The 23,507-nt window shown below is 37.7% G+C and overlaps 1 protein-coding gene across 11 annotated transcripts in view; it reads right to left on the bottom strand.

Moving 5' to 3' along the window:
* The window catches only part of STK38L (serine/threonine kinase 38 like), a 112,194-nt gene that overhangs the window by 16,885 nt on the left and 71,802 nt on the right, over positions 1 to 23,507 (bottom strand). For 7 of the 11 annotated variants that reach the window (XM_074006455.1, XM_045364895.2, XM_045364897.2 and 4 more), the window contains 2 exons: positions 9,282 to 9,426; positions 4,959 to 5,010 (listed from right to left, as the gene is read on the bottom strand). In XM_074006455.1, coding sequence (XP_073862556.1) covers positions 4,959 to 5,010; positions 9,282 to 9,415 — 186 coding nt within the window. In that variant the 5' untranslated portion in view covers positions 9,416 to 9,426. Of the gene's footprint in view, positions 1 to 1,517; positions 1,777 to 4,958; positions 5,011 to 9,281; positions 9,427 to 23,507 lie in introns of all 11 variants that reach the window. The other 4 variants (XM_074006459.1, XM_074006457.1, XM_074006456.1 and 1 more) reach the window with 1 other exon arrangement.

Below are 23,507 nucleotides of genomic sequence, written 5' to 3'. Positions count from 1 at the left end.
GGACAGACAAGTCAAAATGACAGTAACAGCTTAGAAACACTGCTTCTAAATGCAGCTCATGGTATAGCCTCTCCCTACTCCTGTGTATATCTGTTTTTAAAAGGGTTAGGTGAACTATTAATTAGAAATATGTATGTAAACATGTATTATCGATGCAATGGAATTCTGATACTTCTAACAAAGTTCATCTAAGAAGATAAAATTAAGAAATGTCTTCAAACAGCTAAATGAAGTTATACACTAAGGCACACCAATGGGTAAATTACGACAGTAATGAAGATAAAAATCAAGCACATAAATTAACAGGCTTTGCCTAATGTCTTTTTTTAATGTCTTTAATGTCTTTTTCCACATCTGATATTGAGTATAAAATACAATAGTACTATGGAAAAAGTAAGCAAACAACAATGAAATATAATTTTTTTCATTAAGAAGTGAGGCAATAAGCCCGGCACGGTGGCTCGCGCCTTACTGTAATCCTAGGACTTTGGGAGGCCGAGGTGGGTGGATCACCAGGTCAGGAGATCGAGACCACCCTGGCCAACATGGTGAAACCCCGTCTCTACTAAAAATACAAAAATCAGCTGGGCGTGGTGGTGGGCACCTGTACTCAGGAGGCTGAGGCACGAGAATCGCTTGAACCCGGGAGGCGGAGGTTGCGGTGAGCCAAGATCCCGCTGTTGCACTCCAGCCTGGGTGACAAGAGCGAAACTCCGTCTCAAAAATATATATATGTGTGTGTGTGTGTGTGTATGTGTATATATATATATCCTGAAATAACAACATCTTTAAGGGAAGCTACTTAAATATTTTAACGGAGCTAAAATTACATTGATATAATTAAGAAAACAAATGTGGCCTAAAACAACAGTGAAGACTATTTTTTGCTGCTTTTTACATAAATGCAATAACGAATACCTTTTTTTGCACGTATGTATTCAAAAATACCTTTTGAATAATAAATTACTAGTGAAACAAAAGATAGCTCCAAAAAGTATCTGATTTAAAATTTTAAGACTAATTTTTAAAAGGCCACTTGGCGGCGCTATAGTGTCATGTCCTTTAAAGAAGTGCTAAGGAGGGCTTTTTTTATTACATAAATAAGTATAAGAATTTTGAAAGATATTTTGAATCTCTCCCTTTATAGATTATAAAACAGTACAGTTGGATATAGTTGCAGAAATCCTGCCTAATCTGAATGGAAAAGATGACCTCGCTATACACAGTTTCATAAATCGTCTACTAGTTTGTATAATGCAGCACTCAAACAATTTATGTAGTTTTGGCCACAGCCATTTAATAGCAAAAAGAGAGAGTCACAAGTGTATGGAACACATAATTCTATAAAAATGAGCATCACCTATAACATTGTTACATTATTTTTAAAAAATCGATTCCATGATTTTTGTCTTAGAATCAGTGTTGGGGTCCAGAGGTAGCTGAAGCAAATTCATGTTAAACAAACAAACAAACAAACAAAAAAATTGGTGAAAAAGCCTGTTGATATATTTACTCACAATCTGTATAGATTAAGTAGCCTTGAAAGACAAATAGTATCCTTCTGGTAATCGCATCCTTTCCTCTTCAAAGAAGACAACAAAAATCTGTGGATAGCTTAACATTTCACGACTCTCTTTTATAGCTTGATCTTGCCTATTTAGTTTTTTGTTAAATAACAATCCATGTTGAATGGGATTTTCGTAAGTGAGATGAAACTAGAAAGTAATTTTCTTCCTTTCTCCCTTCTTTTTTATATAGGTGCTCCTCAAACTCGATCTGTAGGGTGGCCAGTATTTGTATAAGACAGACATGCATACAAAGTTTTCAGATGTAAAAGCGTTGAGCTAGCAACTTTATCTATTTTATTTTTATGAAACAATTTTATTTTTTATCAAGCCCACCCCATATAAAGATGCTGTAACAGACTTATATTAAGGTTGAGAGAGCTTGTCTATTTTATAGAATTTGATATAATCCAGGCTCTAGCATGGGGCCTAATAATAAGCACTTGTGGAATTAAAAACATTTGTACAGAAAAACATTAGAAGTTTTATAAACTGGAATCATGGGCCACTGACTTTTTATGGAAAAATCATCTCCTATTTTCTACAAGTTATCCAAAAAATTAGAGAAAATAGCTGTAACTGTAGTTACTACTTGCTGATGCGGACCAGAAGTTGCAAACAGGAAGCGACAAACTATATTCAGCCTACAGATATATTTGATTTGGACTGCAAGTTGGTTTTCAAAAACAGGTGATTGGTTATTCCGCAAAAAAATCCAGATTAACAGCTTCTCTGGAAAAACAGGGCTTTGGCCACAGGGCCCAATGGTAGCAATCCCCTTTAGATGAGCCTTGGTTCCCTCATTTGTCAGTCCCCACCACTGATGCCAGTCCCCAGGAGACATGTCCAAGTGGACTGGGACTCTTATTACAGCAATGTGAAAAGTGGCATGTCTTTGCCAACAGATAAACTGTGAGGCTCAATATTTAAGAAAATAATAAATATTTTTTAAAGAGGAAAAATATTAATATATTTCTTTGTGGAAGCAAAAAAATCATATAAGTTGAATATGGAAACAAAGTATATCTGGATCAAAAGAATATATAACCCTAGATGCCACTATGAAACTAACCTGGCCAGCTTGTCTCACTTCCGTCACCTGCTTAATATGCTTGGGCATCTGTTTTTGCGGTCTCTTCCCTACACTTCAAATTAAGATCTGATATTTAAGATTTCTGTATCAATATAATGATGTATAATATATAAATGCAATTATATGGTTATTAATTATAAGAAATTTATAATTCTAATTTTAAAATGAGGAAAGATATGCTCAGTCTTATTTTTTCTCTATAGATTGGAATACAGATTTAAGTCACTACCTTTCTCACTAAAATTTAAAGGACATAAATGAGCTTTTAAAATATTAATGTTATGTAAATAATAATAGATAATTTTAAATGTAAAAACATTTGAGTTTTCTAGATTGAGTCAACTGATTAGCAAAGTTACCACCTTTAGTATAAATCATAAAACACTGTATTGGATTTAAACATTGCAACTATAAGGAACAGGTACAGTCCTAGGAAAGGCACAGGGAAGATTAGATACTGATTTGATTTCAATTAATCATTTGATGATGGTCTACTCTTTAAATACAGAAACTTTTTTTTTTTTTTTTTTTTTGAGACAGTCTCTCACTCTATCAACCAGGTTGGAGTGCAATGGCATGATCTCAGCTCACCGCAGCCTCCACCTTCTGAGCTCAAGTGATCCTCCCATCTGAGCCTCCTGAGTAGCTGGGACTACATACATAGGACACGATGCTTAATTTTTAAATTTTTTTGTAGAGAACAGGTCTTACTATATTTCCCAGGCTGATCTTGAACTCCTGGGCTCAAGTGATCCTCCTATCGTGGCCTCCCAAAGTGCTGGGATTACAGGTGTATGCCACTGCACTCAGCATGTTAAACTAATCAATCTAGGTTGTGACTCCCTATTGCCTAGTACTAAAATATACCTTCTTTAGTAAACTATTCTAAACCTAGCTTTCCATGGTGTGCTATCAACTTACTTCGCTATTTCCTTTTATTGCACCCTTTATAGCTCAAATGTAAACTCATTATTCTGTATACGTATTATTTTGTATACACCTCTTACCTCTAATGTAAATTCTACCCATTCTTTACAATTCAAATCAATTGTTACTTCTTCTATGAAACCTTTTCTGATCCTCTGAATTAGAGGAAAAATCTTCTCTATATTTTCAAAGTTCACCACATTCTATCATGCGTACGTATTTTTACACACACACACTCACTCTGCCTCTCCTAATCTAAAACTCCTGGAGGGCAAAAGTCATTATTCATTTATTCACCAAATATTTGTTTTAGCTCTGCCAGACAGCTGTGGAGATGTAATGCTCAACAAGACGTTACAGTGTCTAGTCTTTGGGAAGACTGTATTTTAAGGCTCCCATGGGGATAGGAACAGTAGAATACAGAAGGCACCTTGAGAGGTTAAGGAAGATTTCCCAGTGGAAGTGATGCCTGAAGTGAGGCCTAAAGCTGCTTCTTTGCCCAGGCTGGAGTGAAATGACGTATCATAGCTCATGGCAACCTCAAACTCCCAGGCTCAGATGATCCTCCCACCTCTACCCTACCAAGTAGCTAGGACTACAGGCATGCCCCACCATGCCCAGCTACGAAAGATTCTTAAGAATAATGGGAGTTGGGTAGGAGTAAGGAAGAGTTCCAAGCAGCAGAAAGAGCATGTGAAAAGGTCCACAGGCAAGACAGGGGACATCAAAGAAATTCATACTTGTCAGCATGAGGGGTGGGTGACAAGAAGTGAGGCTAGAGAGAGAGAAGCAGAGGCCAACTAGTGAAGGGTTGTGTACACCAATGTTAAAGAGCTTGCCCATATCCTGAGATAAGGGAACCAGTGAAGGGTTATTAAGCAAAACAGTGATGTGATCAAATCTATTTTTAGACTGATTACTCTAGCTGCAGTACGCAGAAAAATTAGGGGTGGGAAATGGGGAGACCAGTTGGGGACAGTTATTTTTCAGGTTAAAATATATAGTAGTTTCAACTAGGGTAATAGCACTGAACTAGAGAAATAGATAGCTTTAAAAGAATATTTAGAAAAAATTTTTAGAAGAATTGGCAATTGGTTAATTCCTCCTGTAGCTTGCCTTTCTTGTTCCACACACCTAAAATACAGTAGGCAATGTTCTCTGAATATGTGTTCTTGGAATTAAAAAGAAAAAAAAAAAGAAAACCTGCCTCTTTCTAAAGATATCAATAAAAGAGATCCATGACAGCAACAAAGTAAGAAGCCCATATTCAAATGATAAAATGCACATTATTTAAGTTATAAAATAGCTGATGTCAAATGAATGAAAGGTCACTGGGGGTGCTTTTGTACGGTAACTATAGGTAATGACATTACCTCTTCATCTGCTAATCCTTCTTCTTCCATGGCCACTTCTAGTTTCTTCTGCCTTTTCAAAGGAAAAAAACAATTTAAATTTTAAACACATTCCTAACTATTCCCACTTAAGAAATATACATTTATTTATTCAAGTTAACCACTTCAGCTTGCTAGGCTTAAAAAAAAAAATCTTTCAAGTTGGATCAGGATAATCACTAAGAATAGTTTTCTTTCTCAAAAAACAAACCCAGATTTTGCTTTCTCATATGGCCAAATGAATAATTTACTTCTAAAGCTTACTTCACTCTCCTGCCTAAATGAAATGTTGGCAATGACTGATGTTCTAATATGGAAAACTCTGCTATTTAATGTTCAATCCACGAATATCATTAATATTTCACAATGCTTATATTAGAAATACAAAAAGATGACTATAATGACTAAAAGTATAAAATTTTAAGGTAGATATCCCTGGTTCTAACACTTATTAGCTAAATGAGCTTGGCTAAGTCCCTCACTTAAACTCTAAACTCAGTTTTCCTTAATTTATCAAGGAAAAATGTTCAATGCAATTGCATTTATTTTATTGTATTAAAATTATTTGAAAATTGGGAAGTCATACATGTGTATTTGTAAAAACCCACTAGCGGCCAGGCACGGTAATCTGTAATCCCAGCACTTTGGGAGGCCAAGGCGGTGGATCACGAGGTCAGGAGATAGAGACCATCCTGGCTAACACTGTGAAACCCTGTGTCTACTAAAACTACAAAAAAAATTAGCCAGGCATGGTGGTGGGCGCCTGTAGTCCCAGCTACTTGGGAGGCTGAGACAGAAGAATTGCTTGAACCCGGGAGGCAGAGGTTGCAGTGAGCCGAGATTGTGCCACTGCACTCCTGCACACTGCTCTGGGCGACAGAGCGAGACTCTGTCTCTAAATAAATAAATAAATATTAAAAAAAAAAAAAAACACCACTAGCTACCACAACATTTGCTTTTCTAGGTACAGCCAGGTTCAGTTACTCATTTTTTTTTTAAACAGCACCCTTGAAGTTAGTTAAGCTAAGCATTTGACGTAAGGGCAGTATGGATGAAGTAACTAAAACTACAGAGATGGTTGTGGAACACATTTTGCAACTCATTTCCAAGTGAATATTACTATTTTATTTCTATTGTATTGGTTTTCCCTAAATATAAACCTAGTAGAACTCCTCCTAATTAGTTTTGGAGTGTGTCAGAATAACAGTAACTTTTCAGGATTTAACTGAATGGGTATAAGGGTTAAGGACTGAAACCCTCTCACAACTTTTTTGATATTTGTTATTCATGGCTACATGTCCAAAGGTAAGTTTTTTCCTAAACCATCATTAAGATCACTTATTTTTCCTTCTTATAGAAGAGTTGTAACATTTAAAGGCTGTTGATACATCAGCACCCCACTGGAGAGGATGAGGCCTAAGAGCATATCCTCCATCACATGTTTCCTCAGTGCTTGTCACAGGCACCTACCTTGGTGCTTATTACACTGATTTGTATCTTTTGTTTATGCATTATTTCCCCTAGACCCCAACCCTTAGATGAGAATAATCTCCTAACATCAGCGTCTGTGCTGCCATCACCTACCCCCAGGCACTTCAGTGCTGCTTGTTGAATGATTTTCAGTTTTCTCCTCTGCAGAAAGCATCCAGAGAGTAAGAGGACCATTATTCTGGGAGGAGCTATCAACCTAGAAGCAACTTTATTCTTCTGTTGAATTTCCACTGTCCCTTTCCTCAGTTATTGCCAAGACTAACACTTCATGAAATCATTCCTCATTCTGGAAGAGATACAGTAACTTTTATCCATTTCTACCATATCTAAACAGGAAGATCCATGATTTCTGTTGTACCTTTTTTAAAAATAGTTTTCCACCTAAAATGCTCTTACGCTTTGCTCTGATTAGAAATTTATTGGGCTTATGCATTTCTCCAATTAGTTAAGCCTTAAAAATACAACACATATTTTCTTAAAGTATAAGCTTTTAGAAAATATGAGCTGATTGTTTGACTTCCACTGGCACCAAGCTGAGACGACTTTTTTTTTTTAATAATGCAGATAATTTTATTGTTACTTTCCTTTATTTGGAAATAGAAAGTGAACTGAATTACTTTAACACCGCAGCAAGTAAAGACAATGAACCTTCGAAATTCTGAGGAATTTTTTTAAGTGCCTGCTTTTTCTTCCTTGGTTCTCTTCTACTTTATTCACTCTCCCAGGATGATATGATCACTTCCAGAGACTTTAATTACCTTATCATTCATTTAATTATTGATATATTTATATTTATTTCAAACTTATCTTGCACTTTTTATTTTGGTATTTCATTTTTTCCATTTTTGGTATTTCAGTTTTTCTTTCTCTCTTGCATTCTTTTGAACTGACTTTTTTTTTTCTCAGTCCAATTTTTTCCTTCTGCTAGTCTGGAAATTACAAACTCTATTTTTATCATTTTATGGTTACTCTAGAAATTACAACATAATTTGTCAAACTCTGAAGCTAATCTCTATGCCCTTTCTACTAACATCATTCTAATTACTTCTTTCCTGAATTATATTTTGCTGTTGGAAAATATTATAATTCTATTTTTAATGTGTAAGATATTATTGCTATTATTTCTGTTGCTTTATAGGATTTTTGTTGAGATTTATCCACCTACTTACCATTTAGATCTTCTACTTGTGATCCCTTTCCTTCTGCCTAAATGGAACCTTTTAGAATTTCTGCTGATGCTCTTTTTTTTTATTTGTTTGCCTCTGCTCCATTCTCGTTCCTCTCCTCCCTTTCAAAACTTTTAGAGATATGTCAGCTTTTCTCATGATTCTCTGTGTTTCTCAACTCTCTTTCGCATATTCCTATTTTAGGAATTATGTTTCCTGAATTATTTTCCACTTCACTAATTCTCACCGTACCTGTATCTAATCTGCAGTTAAATCCGTCCAAAATTAAATTAGACTCTTCCTCTCTATTTCATTTAAACTGTACCACCCTCAGTTTGCCCAGGCATGAAATTTCAGTGGCAACATTGACTTATTTCCCTCATATTGCATATCTGGCTAGTAGCCACATTTTATCAATTTTTCTTGTTAGTTCTCTGTTGTCACGATTCTAATTCAAGCCTTCTTTCCATTTACCTGGACCACATCACTAGCCTTTCCTGTTTCTAATTCCCACCCTGACCCCAAACTATTCTCTGTATCACAACTAAAGTTCCCTTCCAGAGAAACACTTGTTTTCATTTGATTCTTCTGCTCAAAAACATCCAAAGTTCTCCACTACCATGAAAAGAGCTACATTAACAAAGAATCCAAGGCTCCCAGGATGTTGAAATCTAGCACATCCTGTGCTTGAGCCAAATTGGTCACTGCCTGACCTGGTGATTTCGTCTGTCTCTAATATCCTTCCCTCCTGCTCTTTTGCCTCTGTCTCCTTCCTTTTATGCATATATAAATAGTTTTCTTCCTTTAGAGCCCTGTTTAAATGCCACCACTATTTACAAAGCTTTCCCAGTTGCCTAGACAAAAGCACATTCTCCCTTCCTTGTACTTATCTTAATATTCTTCACCCTTTCATGTAATATTTATGTGTGTTATCTCCTTTACTATAAGTTTTCTAAAGGCAAAATAACATGTCATTCTTTTTTTATTCTTCTATTCCCACCGATATGCACACAACACTGTAAAAGGTTTTGGAGTAAAGTCAGTCATTCATAAAGCATCCTTTTTGAGTCTCACTCTGTTGCCCAGGCTGGAGTGCAGTGGTACGATCTTTGCTCACTGCAGCCTTGGCTCACTGCAACCTTCAAGCAATTCTCCTGCCTCAGCCTCCTGAGTAGCTGGAATTACAGGCACCTGCCACCACACCCGGCTAATTTTTTGTATTTTCAGTAGAGATGGGGGTTTCACCATGTTGGCCAGGCTGGTCTTGAACTCCTAACCTCAGGTGATCTGCCCACCTCGGCCTCCCAAAGTGCTGGGATTATAGGCATGAGCCACACCACACCCAGCCAGGCGCCCCTTTAAAAGAAAATGTAAAAACATATCATAATTTCCTGTTTGGAAAAGGTTTGTTGAAAACATAATTGACATGTGATATGGGTATATAGATACACAAGACTTGGGGCACCTCAGGAAACTACTCTGTGAAAATAAAACACGTGTTATGTGCACTGTCAGTACAGGAAACTTAAAAACAGCATGCAGGGATCCATAATATTCATATTATTCATGGAAAACAAGTTTCTATTCCACTCACAGCACAACAGCTTATTTAACTAAAAAAAAAAGTTTTGATTAGCCCTTACTATACCTGGTTTCTCTCTCTTCATGCTGTAAAATTAGGTTGCTATAAAAATTCTCCAATGTGAGCTTGGCTACAGTCACTCTTTCCCGGGTATGGTTGCTCATAGGAAAGGTTGTTGTAGTCCCTGCCGTCATTGCCATAGTAACAGAAACTGAAACAACATAGAAAAACAAATTATTCAGTGGGAAAAAAAGCTATCTTTTATAATAAACTCTGGAACTGTTTAATTTCAACTAAGAAAAATTCTACCTTAACAGTTAACACAGCCAAGTATTTCACATGATAAATAATACAAAGCTAGGGAAGAAAGAAAAGCACTATTTCCAAAGCAAGAGAAATTCATTTTGTGGTGGCAAAACCAGGAGTTAATGACAGCAAAGAAGAACTGGCGGCATTCATATATAATATAGACACATTTATATACAAAGGTCACATTCAACAAGCATTCAAAACAAGAAAAGTTCCATCTATTTTGTCATTTCATTACTAAATAAAATCTGTAAGATAGTGCTAATAGTTATGTCCCTGATAAATGTCAGTCTCCTAAGAGTTAATACAGTTTAGTTAAATAGTAAGAAGTAGCTTCTGCCTTATGAATTCTATGAAACATGAAGTGTTGTATCAAATATGCATATAAACACCAGCCTAAAGCAGTTTTTACATATATTGTAGGGGGAAACTACTTTTAGAAACAGGCCCCTTAGGATAGGGCTCATAGCTGCCCTATTTCATTCTGAATTCTGGGTCATTCCAAAAAGTGCTATAACAAGGTATAATATACTTCTCCAGACTGTGCAGCCCATTGCATTTTCAAATGAAACTCAAATGCCTATAGGAACAAAGAAGGAAACAGAAATGTATGAATGAAGCCAGGTAACAATAGGGAAGCTCTGTGGCCTTAACTGGACAATGGATGTCTGCTTAAAGGCATTCCAGTGCCAACGTTTAGAGATCACTGGGCCACACAATCGAAGTACTGGTTCAAAGAAGATAATCTGGACTATTAGATAAGGAGTGTGGCAAAATGGCCACTTGACGGGGGGAAGACTGAACTCTGGTGTCTGCGGCAGGTGAGCACTGACCCTAAGAGACTTGCCTACCGTGGCCACATCTGGATAAAAAGACTAGAACAGTTCATACATTAAAGAGGCTTTGCTTATCTAGATGATGATCATAACAGATCAGTCCAAAGACACAGCCTGCCAAGAGTGACCATCCAAAGCATTCTTAGTTGAAAAGTATTCCCCAAACCTGCCACCTATGCCCCAACATCCATCTTGCTTTAATTATATGAAGATACAGAGTCCTGGATGTGGACCTGAAGTGGACTAGATTCCAGGGTTGATGGAATGAACCAAAAGATGTCAAGCAAGTCAAGTATAGGTTGAAAGCAAACAAGTATCTATGGCAAACTCCCAGTTCTACTGTTGTCCTGTTAGGCGTTTATACCTCAACGTACTGCTTGAGCCTGAGAATCATTATGTCTAAAACTGCATCGATTATTTTGGCATTATAAATTTGTTCCTCTGCTGACTACTTTAAACGAGAAGCTGATCGTGTCACTTGTTTAGAATCAGTCATGGCTCCTCATTGCCTTACTGCAAGTCAAATTAGCTAAACATGATAAAGAAGAACAACTCACATTCACTGAGTGTGGTTATATTTCAGGAACTTTATGATATTTTCTTCACTGATTTCCCCTTTTTTTTTCTCCTGAGGATTTAAGATAGAGGCACTTGCCATGCATGATTGCATTTCATCCTCGTAACAGCCCTGCAAAGTAGGGAACTGAAGTTTGGAGCAGTCACACAGCTAGTGTGATGTGGAGTCAGGACTCTAACTTGCTATCCTTATCTGTTGCTTTTAATCTTTTCGATCCTTATCTGATGCTCTTCCTCACCACTCATTCTTTTCCCAACATACCCAGCTCCTTCATGCCTCCAAGCTCTTGCATGGCCTATCCCTAAAGCACTTATATCTACCAGTGATATCCACCACTGTCTCTGCAGGAATCTGCTGATCCCTTATGGCCCAGTTGAGCTGAAATCTTACCGTGGTGACTTCTCTAACATGCTCTACCGGAAGAGATATCACATCTCTCATTTTTTGGGTGCATATTCTCTAACATTTGTAGTCAGGTACCGGTGCTTATCACTCCTAAGAAAAATTCAACCCTAACGGTTATTCCACCAAACCAGGAACACCTCCAAGTAAGAACTCTTTCTGATTCATTTTTCAAAACACCACACCACCACTGCATCTGACTCAGAGTAGCCATGAATGAATGAATGAGACAACCTATTGACTGGGGGGAGGGAGGGGGCGCAGTAGGAGTAGTTGAAAGAATTAGCCAATAGTAAAGTACTCTACAAAGACTGGCTAATAAGCAACTGTGGAAAAAGAAATTACAGAAGGTAGAAGTCAGAAATTAAAAGATCTAATCCTAGCCTTGTTGCTAAATGATCATATGGTCTTATTCAAATCACCAGAACACCCTTAACTCAAGTCACTTTTCCCGAAACAGGGTTTAAAATATTTGCTCTGCTTGGTTCACAGGCCTAGTCTATGGCCATCTGAGATAATACACAGGAAAGCCACAATGGCTTATACAAATGTAAGATACTATTCTAGGCACCTAGTTTAATCTTTGTATTGTGCTAAATGCTTTAATAATAATGAGCATTATTTTTAAAACAATAAATAGTGAAAAATAAACTCAAGAATTATCACCGCCAAGTGATTTTTAAGGATTAAGCTGCTCTTACTGGATTGCTAAGACAATGCTGCCAAATCATTTTTGGAAATTTCAGAATCATTGGGTTCATGTTCTATGTTTCAGGATCAGATGCAGAAAGGTCAAAGAATGCCAGGCACAGTGGCTCATGCCTCTAATCCCAGCACTTTGTGAGGCCAAAGTCACTTGAGGCCAAGACTTTGAGACTAGCCTGGGATCTCCTCCTCTCTACGTTTTTTTTTTTAAATTAGCTGCGTGTGGTGGTGCACACCTGTAGTCTCAGCTACTCTGGAGGATGAGGCAGGAAGACTGCTTGAACCCTTGTTCAAGGTTACAATGAGCTGTGATTGCACCACTGCACTGCAGCCTGGGTGATGGAGCAAGACCCTGTTTCTAACTGAAAAAAAAAAGAAAAAGAAAGGTCAAAGAAGGAAAAGTGAAACAGGGATGGTGCACAGAAAACATCTCTGAAATCAAATCACATTTGTTAATTGGGGCTTGGGGTGGGAGAGGAGAGATGGACTGGAAATTGAGGAATTTAAGTAAATTTAAGAAACCCAGACTACACAAAGTTAAATACGTTTCTTACTATAAGATTTCCCAGCACTTTTTTTTTTTTTTTTTTTTTTTGACAATTTCACTCTGTCGCCCAGGCTGGAATGCAGTGGTGCGATCTCCGCTCACTGCAACCTCCACCTCCCGGGTTCAAGCAATTCTCCCACCTCAGCCTCCCGAGTAGCTGAGATTACAGGTGCACGCTAACGTTTGTATATTTAGTAGATATGGGGTTTCACCAAGTTGGCCAGGCTGGTCTCAAACTCCTGACCTCAAGTGATCTGCCTGTCTTGGCCTCCCAAAGTGCTGGGATTACAGGCACGAGCCACCTTGCCCAGCCTTCCCAGCTTCTTTAATATGCTAACATGCATCCTGAATCCTCAAAAGGAGGACAGGTATACAATTTGCAGTAGTATTCCAATGAACCTTCCCTAGGCATATAAAATTGAAGTTCATGGATACTTTTCTTCAACTGCCTGTTACTTTTTCAACAAATATTTGGGGGGGAACCTTAAAAGTTCCATTAAAGAGCAACACCCTACGATTGTAGAATGATTTCTGACTTGCCTTATATTTGTTCTAGCAAGCAGATATTAATGAACAGAGAAAATGTCCAGAAGATCTGTAGCTAATAAAAATTTATAAAGTGGTTTGCCACTTTATAAGTTTGCCTTTACAAAAGGTCAAGACCCAACTCTAGTTGTCCAAGGCCTTATATAGTCCTTTCAAAAAATGAATGGTGAAAAACATAAAAAACCTTTTATAATGCCTCTTGAAAAAAGCAAAGAAATAACACATCACTCACAGAATTATGCTGTTCACAGTTACGCTTGCAGAAGTTGGAGAGAAAGATGTATGTTGAACTTGGGGTGTGGCCTTGGAGGGAGCTGACTGCCAAGGGGCCTTGTCGAGCAGGCTGCCCTGCTCAGTCTGCCAAGTGGCAAGGTCTGGCCCTCAGCTGCCAGTGTCTCAAGGCAATCAAATTCTGGAAGCCACTTTATCCTAACAAAGTTCACAAAAGACAGATATACAAGACAGAATGGCAGTTTATTGATTTACACAGTAAGAAACTGAGTCACAAGAAATTAGGTTCAGAAGATTGCTTGGTGAGCATGGCATCAAAACAAAGAGAACTGTTATTCAATTTAAATGTTTAATAGTATCAGGATAAGGTGGAATCTAAAACACACAAGGCTGATGGCTATCTTGCCCAGGGCGCCTATGCCCACTGGAAAGTGGCTGTAGGAGATGGTCTGCTACCGACCAGGCCTTCCCAGAAGGAAGCCAAATTGGGGGGCCAGAGGTGGACAAAACTTTTGAGGAACATTATTGAGCAAAACTTTTGAGGAAATTTTTGTGAAACATAAAGAAGTGTTAGGGAATTCAAAACAATTCCAAACAACAGAAATTATCTGCATTTAACAGTATAAAAATAGGGCCAGGCATGGTGGCACATGTCTGTAGCCCCAGCTACTTGGGAGGCTGAGACCGGAGGGTCATCTGAGCCCGGGAGTTCAAGGCTGTGGTGCACTATGGTGACGCCTATGCATAGCCACTGGACTCCAGCCTGGGTAACAGAGCGAGACCCAGGCTAAAAAAACAAAACACCCAACAGTATAGAAATACATATGAGGTCATTTTACATAAATATTTATGAACCTGAGGTCTTCAAAAAAGAAGGTAAACAGAAGATGTGGTTTCTTCCATCACAAAAAGGTGTAATGAGTTTTACTCTAAAATCAGAAGTGGATGTCAAGTAATGAAATACTACTTTTAGACACTGTATAATTTATCATGATTACGATGTTCTTTCCATTGCAGTTATACATACGTGTATGCCTTGTTTAAAAACCAAATAAGAGCAAAATCTCCATCTATTTATCTTTGTAATGAAAGCATCATAGTACCTGGCAAAGTGCTGAGCACACAGTAGGCGGTCTGTAAGTGATGGTAACTCAACTCTAATGTTATAGATTTTAAATTATATGTGTGTTTCATTATAATAATTTCATTTGGGTTAAGAAATACAGAATCATTTGGTATTCTATTAGTCTTCAGAAATAAATGTTACTTAAGAAATACATTTGCAGAAAAAACAAAAATTCCACCCTTACTCATGATTATACAGTATCTTTGCAAAGATTAGTTTTAAAAACAAGAAGAATTTATTTCCTTCTTACCAGACACAGACTTCTAAAAATTTAAATTATACAAAACTAAGACGTGATCAAATTATTACAAAGAATGGTCTAGATGACTGGCACTTATTGTATTGCAAATGTATTCCTTTAATGGATTTAACACTGTTCTTTTTGTTTTATTAAAGCCCTTTCTTTGGCCAGAAAAAGAACAGGATACAATTTGCAAGTCTAGAATTCCTGGACTGATAAAAACAACACAAGGTGCCCTTGAATTTCCTGTTCACTTGTGTTTTCTCCAGACTGCTCTATTCATTAAGGGAGACACTACCAATAGTTAAGTCCAACATTCTTTAGTTTATCAAGCCTGGGGGAAAGGAGATAACAAATCTGGCACTCAGTCCATTTATAAATAGATGTGGTATCTCCAACCATTTACCATCAAACTTCTAAAGGAAGAAAATAGAACTGCTTTACCTGGCTGTAAAACAAATTATTTAACTGGTGATTTCACCTTAGTTTTCACATACTGCATTTCAGAGGGAGTATCCTTAATGCTACTATAGTGCCCTGTAGTATAAAAATTCTCCTAAATTCAATTCACTCGTTGCAATCATAATGCCCTAGGCTACAATTAAGTCCTTAGATTGGACACTGTATAAACTGAGTCCCTAATGAAAGGGCAGCCACAGCTTCTTTCCTCTCTGAGGCACAGTCTAAAAAGCAAGAAATTCATAGTCAGGTGAAGGTTCAAATCCCAGCATTAACTTTTACTAATTGTATTATTTTCAACCAACATTTATTGCAGATATATACTATGACGCCTGTATGAAGTGCTGAGAACAAGAAGACTGATAAAACACAGTTCCAGCCCTTAGGGAGTTCATGATCTTATGGAGACACAAAGTAGGGAGAAATCAGTGCTTCAAGACGAAGGGTAATCAAAGGTTTAATAGAGGAGGTGATGCCTGAACTGAACCTTGGAGGGGAAGGGGCTATAGTAGGAGTTGACCAGTCAGGTGTACTCAGAGGAGGAAGAGCTGTAAGGCATGAAATACACTGACACACTTAAACATACAGATAGACTGAGTATATTTGGTTGAATGGCAGAAGACGAAGGTAGAAATAAAGACCTTTTCTGTCATGTTAAAAACTTATCCTGAGCATAAATGGGAATCACTCAAGGCTTTTAATTTAGTGAAAACCTTACAGCCATTACAGAACATTTATTGAGTGTTTACCCAAGTACCAGTAATTCTTCTAAGAATATTACATTCTTAGAAGCATTTAATTCTCCCAACCAGCCCTCAAATCCTATCTGATTTGCACTTCGGATAGATTATGCTGGTACAGGGAAGATGGCCAAAAGGCTGGAAGTCCAGATCAGACTAGAGGAAGTAAATCTGCTCAGGAGGCCTTAATAATGAATAGTCAGGGATTACAACCTGGTAGCCTGCAGACTTACTTTGTAAGGCCTGTACTACAATCTAGAAAGTAGAAGGTTAGAAGGTTTCACATGAAAATCCAGGTTTCTGGTTTCTCCTGAAAAGTCTGATCTGTCCACAATGAGCTCTCATTCCTGCCTGCAAAGAGACAGCTGGAGCAGAGCTGCAGCCGGCCCCTTACAATACAACATCCTACCCGTCCACCAACTCTCCATTCCCGCGTGTCCAGACTCATTCACTTTTTATTACCCACATTTTATTACCCACCTGCTTCCTTTACAGCACATTTGAGATTACCGAATAGTGAGGGCCTAATTAAGATAGTAGCAGAAGTGATGAAGAGAAGCCTCAGTCAGCTGGAAAGACTAAAATCTCTAATTATCTCTAAGTTTCAGATTTGGATGACTGGGTAAATGATGTAAGGACAGAAAGGACATCAGTAAGGACAGAAAGTATAAGAAAAGCTAGTTTAAGGCTAGTTTAAGAAAGTTAGTTTGGCCGGGCGCGGTGGCTCAAGCCTGTAATCCTAGCACTTTGGGAGGCCGAGGCAGGTGGATCACGAGGTCAGGAGATCGAGACCATCCTGGCTAACATGGTGAAACCCCATCTCTACTAAAAATACAAAAAACTAGCCGGGCGAGGTGGCGGGCGCCTGTAGTCCCAGCTACTCGGAGGCTGAGGCAGGAGAATGGCGTGAACCCGGGAGGCGGAGCTTGCAGTGAGCCGAGATCGCGCCACTGCACTCCAGCCTGGGCGACAGAGCGAGACTTCGTCTCAAAAAAAAAAAAAAAAAAAAGAAAGTTAGTTTAAGGCTGATCCTGTCTCAGGATCCACATTTCTAAAGTGGAGATCATAAATGCCAGCCTTATAGGGTTGATATGACACTTTGATGGTGGCAGAGCTCAGGATGAAAGGCCAGATTGCCTGGATCTGAATTTTGGTCCAGCCATTCAGTAGCTCTGTGACTTTAGGCAAATTAAACTTTAAATTTTCTGTGTGTCAGTTTCCTGTTAAATAAATATAATAATAGCCAACTTGTGTGCATGCTTATTACGGTAATATAAGACTTAAAAGAATTCTAAAAGTACTTGTAAAAGGACTGAGATATGTCATGTGTTTGATAAACCAATAAAAAAGAGGAAAATATTTTTAAAGTATCTCCTGGCACATATTAATGCTCAAAAATTATTATTTTCTTCCCTTCCCTGCTCAATCTTCCTGCTCATCCCTCCTGCCTTGGGCTGCTGCCATTGTAAGTTAGTTTGTAAATTTAATCTCTAATAGATATTCCCTCTCTCTTCTGATCTTAGCCTACTTCTTTGACAAATTAGATTGGTTTTAATGGAGAGGGGAGAGAAATGTATCAAAAAGAAATATTTAAAGTAAAAAAAGAACTCTTGTTAGAAGCCTTACTAGAAGTTAGTAGTGACTTAGGGTAGAACTAGAGGTAGAAGTGTTCCAGGGAAGAGCTAACGCTTTCTCTCACAAAAGAGTGATTCTCATGAGGCAACACACACCAATTGATTAATAATCTCTTTACTGTGTCTGCTGTTAATAGCTTTTGTTTTTATTTAACGTGGCCCTTTCCATGTGGCATATGCCCTGACCATTAGACTAGAGGAACGCATTTCATAAACAGACACACTTGTCTTTGCTCCTTCTGTGAATCAGAAGGTTGGTGATGATGGCACAGTGGTGCTGAACTCAACATTAGCATTCTTATTTTCAAAATTGTTTTAGAAATAGACAGTTTTCCTATGCACAAAAATATGGTTCAGTGGTTGAGTACCTGAAAGCTTATTTGGCTATAGTAATGTTGTTCATGGCAGAATACCTGAGTTTATTGGTCCAAATAATTACTAAAAATTCCTCTGAACTTTTTTTTTTTAACTTGCAATGAGAAGGGAAAGTGTTTATAAACCAAATGTAAACAATTAAACTACAACGTAAATTTACCAAAGCAGCAATTTTATTTAAAATTCTATTTACCGATCTTAATGTTTAACGTATCACCCGGTCTTTCTCAAAAACATTAAGAAGCAGTCTATTCTTGTAATATTTACAAAATGTAATTGTTCTATTGCTATGTGCCTATCTAGTAGTGCATTAGATTTTGTCTGCAAAAAAATGTTCAGCTGAATCAAGTCATAGTTAACTTTAAAAAATTACCTCAGCAGAAATGCCATATAACTTCAAATATTTATAATCTAGCACCACAATGGGAAAAAAAAAAATCAATGCCAACTTTTAGATAGTCGGGGCATCCCTAAAAGAATTTTAAATCAGTTTCTATTACTGGCACACACATGAGCACATACAGAAAAGTACTTACCTTGATTGACATAAAAGAGAGAAAAAAAAGCTACAATTTGCAAGAAGGGGGAGTAAATGGCAGGGGGGAGGGAGATGACGGGTAATGAAGGTGAGGGGGGACCAGAGTGAGTATGTCAACATTATATGTAAAGGAGGAAATATTCAGAGGTAAGACAAAATGAAAACAACTGGGAAAAAACAAAATTATAAATATATATATATAATGATATATATTTATGTTATTCATATTTCATTATAAAAAATGTAGAGGGAGGGCTGGGCGCGGTGGCTCAAGCCTGTAATCCCAGCACTTTGGGAGGCCGAGACGGGTGGATCACAAGGTCAGGAGATCGAGACCATCCTGGCTAACACGGTGAAACCCCGTCTCTACTAAAAAATACAAAAAACTAGCCGGGCGAGGTGGCGGGCGCCTGTAGTCCCAGCTACTCGGGAGGCTGAGGCAGGAGAATGGTGGGAACCCGGGAGGCGGAGCTTGCAGTGAGCTGAGATCCGGCCACAGCACTCCAGCCTGGGCGACAGAGCGAGACTCCGTCTCAAAAAAATAAATAAATAAATAAAATGTAGAGGGAAATTTATAGAATTTATAAAGATGAGAATTAAGTAGCCTAGGGAAACTTTTGGAGAGCATGAGAGCATGCTGTGGGGACAGACAGATATTACAGTGATCTAGAGAATCTGGGGCCAGCAGGTTTAAACTATGGCTCTAAATTGTGGGTTTGGATGAGTGAGATGATAGCTAGTACACCCAGAAGGATCTATCCTTCCCTTTGCCTTGGCAGCTGAGCCATGCTTCCATCTATCAATACATCCAGTAACCCAATATCATGAGTTTTCTTCTATATTTTTCACTTTTGTTATAAAGAATATGGGTCAGTAAAAAGTAAGATGAATGATTTTTTAAATAGGGGAATTTAAAGTTTAAAATAAATGTATGCTTTAAAATGTTAATTTTAAAGACATAAATTTAGAAATGGAAAAATAATCCTGTTCACAAAAGTAGCAAGGAGGAGGAGATGGAGTACAACATTCATAAAATATGTAAGAATAATCTTGGCTGCGCGCAGTGGCTCATGTCTGTAAACCTACCATTTTGGGAGGCTGAGGTAGGTGGTTCACTTGAGGTCAGGAGTTTGAGACCAGCCTGGTCAACATGGCGAAACCCCATCTCTACTAAAAATACAGAAAAATTAGCTGGGCATGGTGGTGCACACCTGTAGTCCCAGCTACTCGGGAGGCTGAGGCACAAGAATCACTTGAACCCAGGAGGCAGAGGTTGCAGTGAGCCAAGATCACGCCACTGCGCTCCTGCCTGGGTGACAGAGTGAGACTCTGTCTCAAACAAAACAAAACCAAACTTTGATTTTAAAAAGTCTTGGCTTCTAATGAGGCAACGTAATCATAGATTATGGGAAGAGGAGAAGAGGAGAAGACATTCAATTAATAGTATTGGAACAACTGGGTATCCATTTGGGGAAAAAAATCAAGTCAGGCATTCATTTCATTCCAGAATGCAAAATAAATTGCAAATGGTTCAAAAGGACAAACATAAAAATTAAAGGAAGGAAAGAATGAAGGAAGGAGGGGAAAAAATTAAAGTTTAAAAAAATTGAACTTCAAAAAAATTAGAGGAAAACATAGATTACTGGACCTTCAGAAGGAATGAGCTTTCTTAAAAGGAAATCATCACAATGAAAACTTGTGCTACATTTCATTCTACAAAAATTTATAATATACATATGTACATACTGCGTATCAAACAAGATTTAAAAAATAATTTGGAGAAAAACACTGTAAAATAACAATGTCAGTTATAAGTATATCTAAAAGCGCCCAGATGCAGTGGCTCACGCCTCTAATCCCAGCACTCTGAGAGGCTGAGACAAGTGGATCTCTTGAGGTCAGGAGTTTGAGACCAGCCTGGGCAACATGGCAAAACACTGTCTCTACTAAAAATGCAAAACAAAAATTAGCCAGGTGTGATGGCATGTGTCCGTAGTCCCAGCTACTCGGGAGGCTGAGGCAGGAGAATCGCTTGAGTCTGGGAGGCGGAGGTTGCAATGAGCAAAGATATAGCACGCACTACTGCACTCCAGCCTGGGAGACAGAGTGAAAGTCCATCTCAGAAACAAACAAACAAACAAACAAAAAACAAAGTATATCTAAAAGCATATATTTAAAATACATATATATTTATCAAGTAAGCTCATAGCTTTTTTTGATATTAAAGTTGTAAGGAGACAATAAAGACCCTAATAAATGGATAAATAACACTGTTTGACAATAAATAGGAATAGTTTAAAACACATGAAAAATGTTCAATTTTACCAGTAAAGCAAAGACAAAGAAACTTTAAAATTATGCAATATGTTCCCTATATGAAAGTAGTCACAATACAAGGGGAAAACACCCCCTTAGTGAGGTCTAGTCTGTTAGGAGGTACCTTTCTGTCCACCCTATGCATTTGTGTTAGCTGGCAGAGATGTGACCCTTTCTAACAGGGAATATGGTAATTTATACCAAGAACCACAGAGATATTTTTTATTTTTTGACATAATTCCAACTTTAGGAGTCTATCCTATGGAAATAACCAAAATTCCTGCAATGATTTTTTTTTAAATGAAAGCATTATTTAAAATAGCAAACAACTTAAACCAAATGTTTAAAATTAAATGAAATGATTGATGGAATGATGATAGTATAAAACACCACAGCACTGAAGAAAATTTTCCCTGCAAATTTTAACATGGAAAATAATGTTAAGTAAATAAGCAAGATACAAAGTTGTATTTTCAAGTACAATGTGAACTCAACTATACAAACACAGGAGAGGAAGTTAAATTGTGACGAACAAACAGTGTGAAATTATGGATGATTTAAATTTTGTCTTTTATCACACTTTGAATTTTCCAAATTTTCAATAATAGGAAAACCACCATTTTATAATCAGAGAGAAAACATTTAAGAGTGAACCTGGGAGAGTGCTGGACGTTTAGGGGCGGGGGGAAAGGGGAATCAAGTTGCACTTTTCAGCACTCAGAGGTGGTTTTTCAGGTACCTCAGTACTCAAATTTTGTTTCCTATAAACCAAATTCTTAGTTCTGGTTTAGTGGAGGATTACAAAGAACAGCAAAAAAAAAAAACAAAAAAAAAAAAGCTGGATGTCATGGAACAAAACTCAAGACAAATGAGAAGAATAATAAAGAGAATTTTGAAGAAGTTTTCCAGTCATATCTTACACGTGGACTTTTAGAGCAACCATTTTTTGGTGGCTTATACCTACCTGGGCATATTTACGTAGGCTCAAACTATCACTGTCTTCTCAAATAGCTTTTCCAGTGGTGACTAGAAAGGCCCATATCAAAACCAAAAAGCAGGACTGCACAACTCCTAGCTAAATTATCTTCAAGTCTTATTTAAGGTAAAGGAAGTACTCCTTCAAACTCATACAAATGAGAGAGACAAAATGAATGTTCTAGCTTTAAGGAAGATGCCCACTCCCTTTTACTCTTTCCTTGCCTGTTTTAAGGGAGACAACGCCTGATTCAAAACATCAGTATGCCCAAAATGCATATTTGGAGCTAAAAAGTGAAGGTTTGGTGTGACCAGAGAACAACTGATGAATGGATAAGGCAGGAAAAGGATGAGTGGTGAGAGGTGGGGACACCCTGGCAAAGAGAAGGGGAGAAGCAAGCTTGGGAAGCAGCCCGCACACATAAACCTATACAAAGCTTGGGCAGCTCTGAACACTTGCTTTTCATTTTCTTAAAAGTAAACTTTGAATAGGAACGAGAGAGAGAGAGTGAGGCAGACAGACCAACCAGACACTTGCACACACAATAAACTTGAAAAATAGACTGAGTTTAAGTGAGTATGTAAAATATAAATTTCAAATATAAACTCAAATTTTAATGTTCCCATTCATTCAAAACATTCAAAGCTTCTGCATCACTGAACAGCTTCAGGAGAGAGTCGCAAGCATTTCTCAGTTGTACCAATTCCTTTTTTATTTCTTAATTTTAATTTTTAAATTGCTGTGTTATTTTGTTTGCTGTTCCTTTTCAAATGAAAACCACCCCCTGAAAGAAATCAGACCAATGTTTTAACAACGTAAGAGCCAGAAGCAGCAGTCCTTTGGGGGTACAAAAATTAGATAAGACTAAAATTAAAATATGGTATCACGAAGCTTACAATTTTAAGACCTAAGTAGCTATGAGCTATGTTTGGTTATTTTGAGTCATTTAAACTCTCCCAAGAGACTTTTTTGACCATCACAACTGACCAAAAAAAACTGTTCCCAACTAAAAGCAGACATACCATGTGACTCATCAGACTCAGATATTGTGTTAAACACACAGACCATTTGACTTCCGCAACCATGAGAAAACAGAGAAGGCATCCATCTCATTAAGATACCAGAATACAAAAAACTTTGAGGCAGGAAAGAAATTTTTATGTGGTAATGACCTTTATCATTAATACCTGAACGGCTTACTACCTAAGCAATGAACAGGACCACACTATTTTATTGACTTGTGATCTTTAGAATACAATTCTGGATTATTGGGCAAACAAATCTAGGAGAGGGAAAAAATACCTAAAATGGAATAAAAAGTAAAGTGTAGAGTTGGTTGTCATCAAGGATATCCTGTAATTCAAGTCAGCACACTGGCAAACACTCCCATAAATCAGCTTATAAGTTCAATTCTATTTAGCAACTTTCTAGACTTTACTACAGGTCTAAGATTGCAAATTTAGTTCATCAAGAGGCAAGGCTGGTAAAATCACAAAACTTGAATTCAATTTCAATTACAGAAGGTGGTCACCATTAAGTGATGTACAGACCATCTTATCTGTCATTAAGTGAGAGAGACTATATTATCTAGTCCATCTCCCTCATTTTAAAGAAGTGAAGCCCAAAGACATTTAGCTATTTGGTGGAAAAGCTTGGATTAGACCATGTCACTTAACCTTCAGGGAAAGCTCCCATTCTAGCTGAGAGTCCACAGTGCAGTGACCACTCCAGGAC

Source organism: Macaca fascicularis, chromosome 11 (genome assembly GCF_037993035.2).
Source record: "Macaca fascicularis isolate 582-1 chromosome 11, T2T-MFA8v1.1".
Classification (NCBI taxonomy): Eukaryota; Metazoa; Chordata; class Mammalia; order Primates; family Cercopithecidae; genus Macaca; species Macaca fascicularis.
This window is presented reverse-complemented; position numbering and strand designations above follow the sequence as displayed.